This window comes from Myotis brandtii, unplaced genomic scaffold, assembly GCF_000412655.1.
Source record: "Myotis brandtii unplaced genomic scaffold, ASM41265v1 scaffold687, whole genome shotgun sequence".
Classification (NCBI taxonomy): domain Eukaryota; kingdom Metazoa; phylum Chordata; class Mammalia; order Chiroptera; family Vespertilionidae; genus Myotis; species Myotis brandtii.
In genome coordinates this window covers 543,988-550,678 of record NW_005370687.1, presented here as the reverse complement: position 1 = coordinate 550,678, position 6,691 = coordinate 543,988, and the positions used below count along the sequence as shown (strand labels likewise).

The 6,691-nt window shown below is 55.4% G+C and overlaps 1 protein-coding gene across 1 annotated transcript in view; it reads left to right on the top strand.

Moving 5' to 3' along the window:
• MAPK13 (mitogen-activated protein kinase 13) overlaps nt 1-6,691 on the top strand; it is an 8,522-nt gene that overhangs the window by 332 nt on the left and 1,499 nt on the right. Inside the window, exons 2-8 of the mRNA XM_014529613.1 lie at nt 46-175; nt 1,374-1,432; nt 5,265-5,373; nt 5,516-5,545; nt 5,889-5,936; nt 6,059-6,153; nt 6,237-6,343. Of these exons, the coding sequence (XP_014385099.1) occupies nt 46-175; nt 1,374-1,432; nt 5,265-5,373; nt 5,516-5,545; nt 5,889-5,936; nt 6,059-6,153; nt 6,237-6,343 (578 nt within the window). The remainder of the gene's footprint in view (nt 1-45; nt 176-1,373; nt 1,433-5,264; nt 5,374-5,515; nt 5,546-5,888; nt 5,937-6,058; nt 6,154-6,236; nt 6,344-6,691) is intronic.

The following is a 6,691-nucleotide window of genomic DNA, read 5'->3' as shown; positions in this document are numbered from 1 at the left end:
GCCCAGCGGGGAGGCGCTGCCTGCTGACCTGTCTGTGCCCCGCAGCTCCGCCATCGACAAGCGGTCAGGGGAGAAGGTGGCCATCAAGAAGCTGAGCCGGCCCTTCCAGTCCGAGATCTTCGCCAAGCGGGCCTATCGGGAGCTGCTGCTGCTGAAGCACATGCAGCATGAGAACGTAGGCCGGCGGGTGCGTGTGTGTGTGTGTGTGTGTGTGTGTGTGTGTAGCCCACCGGGAGGGGACCTGCCCCTGCGCTCGGAGCGGCCCAGGCCGCCCAGAGCTCAGTCCAGGGCCCGGGGAGGGGGACCTCCTCCTGCCCCTCTGATCCTGGCCACTCGCCTCATTATGGACATGGGGTGCAGGACCTGCCCGGCCTACTTCCCAGGAGGGGTGTAAGGGGGTGTGGCAGTGGAGCAGAGCCACCTTTTGAGGTGCAGACCTGCCGCCCGGTGGGGAGGACATGGGCACAAAGGAACTTTGTAACGTGGTCCCGATCCAAGAGCGGGGGCGCGGGGTTTGCGTATGTGACCCTAACAACAACAACAGGTACATACAGTATTGAGCACGTATGTGCCAGGCACCGTTCTAAGAGTGTTGCATAAACCAACTCGCTTAATGCTCACAGTATCACGTGAGATAAGTACTGTTAATTCCCATGTACAGATGGGGAAACTGAGGCACGAGAGATCCACAGGTTGTATGTATGGTCAGTGGGTGGCAGAGCTGGGATTTGAATGCCGGCAGCCTGGCTCCGGGCCTCAGTGCATTAGGCTGCCCTATCCGATAGAAGCAGCTAGAAAACGAGTGGCCCAGCCTTGGGTCTGCCGCCAGGCTTTGCTCTGGACACCTGGATTGGAAAGCAGACATTAAAATAACAGTTCCAGCCCCCTTCCTCTTCAGCAACCCTCGCCGTGGCCTCCTGCCAGGGTGATCTTGCTCTTGGCTCTGAACCAGCCCTTGGGAGGCAAGAATCGAAGTGTCAGGAGACCCAAGGTCAAGGGCAGGAAGCCTGCTGGCTGGCAGGCCCCTTCCCTGTTCCTTCCTGGATTCCCTCCGCCATGCGTGGGTCCCTGCTCGCCGGGAGGGTGGTTTTGTGCTGCCTGCCCTGAACATCACACGTGGGGGCAGTGAGCAAGGAGTATCCACCTCTCCGTCTCACCAGCCTGACTCTCCATCACTGCCCCCCCATCCCCCAGTTAAGGGGCTTCCTCTTCCGCCTCCACCCCTTAACTGCTTCCAAGGACAGGGGCACTGCCTCCTGCTGGAGGTGGTGTGTGAGGAAGGGGTGGATGGTCCCCTGCCTGGCGGCCCCGGGGCAGGGGGGTGTGGTGAGAGGGCTCAGGCCGCCCAGCCCTCACTGGCCACCTTCCCCCAGGTCATCGGGCTCCTGGATGTCTTCACCCCAGCCTCCTCCCTGCGCAGCTTCCATGACTTGTGAGTGGCCGCACTGGGTCCCAGGGAGCTGCAGTCCTTAATCCCACTGCGGAGCACGCTGGGGGAGGTGGGGGCTTCAGATTCTCTCTTCCCGGGAGGGGCCTTCCTGCCCGGCATTCCCTGTGCCTCGCAGTGGAGGTGTGGTTCTCTCTGGAGAGATCCTTCCAGCCAAGGGCGGAGGGAAAGGCGGGCAGGAAGAGGTGGGAGGGGCTTTGTGGGGTGCGCGCTTGGCTCGGAGCTGTCTGCCAGCTGCTTTGCTTGTTACTCAGCTTTAACACCACCAGGACACCATTGCCAGTCCTCACAGGGTTGGCACCAGCTCCCCCGGGCATTCCCTGGGGCCCCAGATATGGGTCTGGCCCTTGAGGCTCCTTCTAGCATGAAGCAAGGATCAGGAAGCCTGGGCTGCCTTGGCTAATGGGGGTTGACAGTTAGAACCAAAACATTTCCTTGCTAAACGCATGGCTTGGCTAGTGCAGTGGCTGGTCTAAACTTTAGAAACCTTTGGGAAGGTGGATTTTTTTTTTCAGTCCTATTTCGAATGCTCTGAAGACCTCTTTGTTAGCGTGCTTTTGTTGTGAGTGTAATGCAGTAATTTTGAATGGAGTGGGTGTTGTGTTTTTTTTTAAGGAGGTAACATTTTATCTTTTTAAAATTTTATTTTGCAATTATAATTTACATTCAGTATGATTTTGTATTAATTTCAGGTGGACAGCATAGTGGTTAGCTAATCATAAACTTCACAAAGTGCCCCCCCCCCTGATATTTCCAGTACCCATCTGGCACCATACATAGTTATTGCAATATTATCAACTATATTTCCTATACTGTACTTTACAGCCCCATAACTATTTGGTAACTACCAATTTGTACTTTTTACTCCCTTCACCTTTTCCCCCCAGCCCCCCAGCCCCCCTCCCCTCTGGCAACCATCAGTCTGTTCTCTGTATCTGTGAGTCTTCCTGGTTTTCTGTTGTTGTTATTTAGTGAAGTCATATGGTACTTGCCTTTCTCTGTTTGACTTATTTCACTTAGCATAATACTCTCTAGTCCATCATGTTATCGCAAATGGTAAGGTTTCATTCTCTTTTGTGGCATGTGCTATTCCACTGTACACATGCACCGCAGCCTCTTCACCCAGTCCTCTGTTGATGGGCACTTAGGCTGTTTCCACGTCTTGGCTGTTGTAAACAGTGCTGCAATGAGCAGAGGGGTGCATGTATCTTTTTGAATTCGTGTTTTGGATTTCTTTGGATAAAAACCCAGAAGTGGACTTGCTGGGTCATAAGGTAGTTCTATTTTTACTTTTTTTGAGGCACCTCCACACTGGTTTCCATAGCGGCTGCACCAGTTTGCAATACCCCTCTCCCCCAGTGCATGAGGTTCCTATTTCCCTGCATCCTCACCGACACTTGCTGTTTGTTGATTCATTGGTGGTAACCATTCTGACAGGTGTGAGGTGTATCTCATTGTGGTTTTAATTGGCATCTCTCTGATGGTTAGTGACATAGAGCATCTTTTCATATGTCTCTTGGCCATCTGTATGTCCTCTTTGGAGAAGTGTCTATTCAAGTCTTCTGCCCATTTTCTAATTGGATTGTTTGTTTTATGGTGTTAAATTATATGAATTCTTTATTTTAGATATTAACCCCATATTGCATGTATCGTTGGCGAATATCTTTTCCTATTCAGTAGGTTGTCTTTCTTTCAATGTTGTTGGTTTCCTTTGCTGTGCAAAACTTTTTAGTTTGATGTAGTCTCATTTTTTGTTTGTTTGTTTGTTTCCCTTCCCAGGTAGCCCAGATTTATTTGCAGCTTCTGAGTAAACACTTGAATGTGCATAGCTCTTCGAGAGTAAAGTGTCCCAAACGGAGTTCAATATCTTTCTCCCAAGATCTGTTCTTCCTCCCCCTTGTATTCCAGTATATAAGCCTGAGATATATATTTCAAATATTACTAAGAGCAGTGTCAGAGCATTACTGCTTATGTTTTCTTCTAAGAGTTTTATGGCTTCAGGTCTTACATTTAAGTTTTTAATCGTTTTGAGTTACTCTTGTATATGGTGTAAGAATGTGATCTGGTTCTTTCTTTCCTTTTTCTTTCCTCCTTCCTCCTCCCTCTTTCCCTCTCTCCCTTCCTTCCTTCAATCCTTCCTTCCTTCTTTCTTTTTTGCATGCATCTGTCCTGTTTTCTTAACCCACAGGCGTCTTCAAGACCATGGAGGTTTTGAGCAGGGAAGTGAGACCGGATTTGGGGGGATATACTCTGGTGGCAGCGAGAAAGGGGCAGGGACCAGCTCTGGGAGGTGGGAACTGGAGGGGAGAGTTCAAGACCCAGACCTTGATCTACATAGAGTAGAGGTGATGGATGCCGAGAGCAGACCTGAGCCCCTTGGGACGCAGCGGCTGGGAGGGTGGCGTAGGTCAGGGCGTGCCACATTCCCGCTTGGCATACAAGGGGGAGGAAGAACAGATCGTGGGAGAAAGGTACTGAACTCCATCTGGGACACTTTACTCTCGAAGAGCCTATGCACATTCAAGTGTTTACTCAGAAGCTGCAAATACATCTGGGCTGGGAACGTGGATCTGTGTTGGAATAATCACCCAGGGGTGAGAGCCGAGGCCCAGGCCAGGCAGGCAGTGCAGAGCCTGCACGATGCTGTTGATGACGGTAGCATCACTGAGGCCCAAGAGGATGAGCAGGTGACGCGCTGAGAGCACCTGATCAGGGCGAGCAGATCAGCAGAGAATCTTGAGGGGGAGTCAGACTTTGCAAGAGGTCAAATAGGAAGGGAGGGAGCGGGAGGGGGGGGTCCATATTAGTGACCTTGATCAGAGCAGCTTCGGTGGTGCAGCGAGAGCAGACAGCAGCTTGTTGGAGGCCTGGGATTGAAGGCAGAGGGGTCGAGAGGTGTGGACCCCTCTTTCTAGAAGTTTGCGGGGAGAGAAAGAGAGAGAAGGGGCAGTTACTTAAGAAATAAGGTCAAGGGAAGGTAGTTCCAGCACAGTGAGACTTCAGCGAGTTTGTGGGCCGAGAAGAAAGAACAGGGTCTCCGCAGAAGTGAAGGACAAAGGCGGGAGGGAGGGGCGGTGTGAGGAGCAGGGCCAGCAGGAGGGAGGGTGTGGTCGGGTAGAAGCTGCAGAAAGTCACGGGTTCACCAGGTGGCCTCCACCACATCTTGTGGGCTCCCCCCCCCAATGTTCCTTTTTCGATCTGTATCATTTTTTGTTCTGGGCTTTGCTGTTACTATGTGAGTAACAGTTATTTTGCTGACCTCGGTCTGTTTTGCAATTCCTTAAGAGGGCGCAGGGGCCTAGCCACCTCCTCCTTCCTTCTCCCGCCCTCCTGCGGATTGTTTTCTTGTTCCCTCCTTGGCAGGGAGACTTTTTGGTTGTTCCTAGAGCCATCGCAGCCAGGCGTGACCCTCTAGGCGAGAGACGATTTGGACAGAAACAGAGGGGAATATTGGGAGATGTTTCTAACGCACAGCTCTGGCTTCTATGGGGCGTGGAGGAGGCGAGGCGAGGGCACCTTTGAAGAGAGGGAACCCAGCTCCCTTTGGTTTTCCTGAGCGCACTCCAGCTGAGACGCTCACCCTGAGCTCTGCCAGCTGGGCAGCCAGCGGCCAGCACGGAGCCGGGAGCCAGGAGGCCCGTGGGGGGGTCGGGGGTGGTGGTGGTGGTATCTGGCTGGCTGTGGTTGGGCAGTTCTGCTCACACTTGGAGGGCATCGCTAAGGCCCCTGTTTTGCCCCAGCCCCTCCCCACCCCCCTCTGAGCTCAGACCTGGGCCGGGTGAGACTGGGCATGTACAGAAGCCCTCATGCCTTGCAGCTACCTGGTGATGCCTTTCATGCAGACGGACCTGCAGAAGATCATGGGCATGGAGTTCAGTGAGGACAAGATCCAGTACCTGGTGTATCAGATGCTTAAGGGTCTAAAGGTGCGGGGGCGCTGGAGGGTGGCCGAGGGGGCGAGACCTGAGGTGCGGGGAGGCCAGGCCTGTGGGGCGGGACGGTTTCTGAGCTGAGGAGCCTGGTGTGAAGCAGCGCACGGGACCCGCCTTCTCTCTCTCCCCCACACAGTACATCCACTCGGCTGGGGTCATCCACAGGGTGAGTGCTGTGTCCGCTACGCTCCCGCCCACCCCGAGGGACTCTCCACAGCCCGGGAGGGGGGAGGGGGAGGAGGGCACGGGCCTCCCTCGGGACGTGGGATGTGGGTTTTCAGGCCCAGCCTTGGCCTAGGAAGGCCAGGCAGCAGAGTGGCTGTGTTCTGGGGACCTTCGGGGGGAAACGCTGTGAGCAAAGCCAGCCCGAGCTGGTGTTTCGGGAACTGCTGGCCTCAGTGTACACACGAGGAGGCCGACGCCCTGCAGGGTGGTCGCTCGCTGGGCCTGGCGACGGGACCAGCTCCCATCTGCCTCTCGCCTGGTGCTCGGTCTCTCCTCTCCTCTAGGACCTGAAGCCAGGCAACCTCGCTGTGAACGAGGACTGCGAGCTGAAGGTGAGTGGCCCAGGCAGGGCGGCTGGGGCTGGGGTGGGCCCCTCTCCCGCGGAAGCCCCCCGAAGCTGCTCCAAGAGCTCCCCTCCTCAGCGAGCTCCTTCCCCGTGTCCCCCGAGTCATAGATCTTGGATTTTGGGCTGGCGCGGCACGCAGACGCCGAGATGACTGGCTACGTGGTGACGCGCTGGTACCGGGCCCCCGAGGTGATCCTCAGCTGACCCCGCCCCCCGCCCATGGCTGCTGAGCTGGGATGGAGCCAGCAGTGCCCATGTCCCCCACTGTGCATCCCTCCCCCACCCCGGCCCACAGCCCTGATGAGGGGGCTTCTCCCTCAGTGGACATCTGGTCTGTGGGCTGCATCATGGCGGAGATGCTGACGGGGAAAACGCTGTTCAAGGGGAAGGATTGTATCCTTCGCTGGGAAGGCCAGCCTCCATCCAGGGGTCCATCCCTTCAACAGACACTTTCTTCCTTACGTCTGTTTTCCTTCGTGTGAAAGGGACACATGCTCACTGTAGAACAGTCCTAAAGTGCAGGTGGGAAAACGGTGAAAGGCAGCCCCCGTCTCTCCACCAGGACGCAGGGCATTCTTCACATGTTGGCCCCACACACTCGCAGAGGCCCGTGTGCCGTGCAGGCCTTGATGAGAGGGGGCGGGTCTACCTGCCAATGCAGAGTGAGAGGGTGGGAGACGACAGGGACCTGGTGACCCAGTGGGATGAGGGCCAGAGCAGCACCGCCAGCAGCAGGTGTGG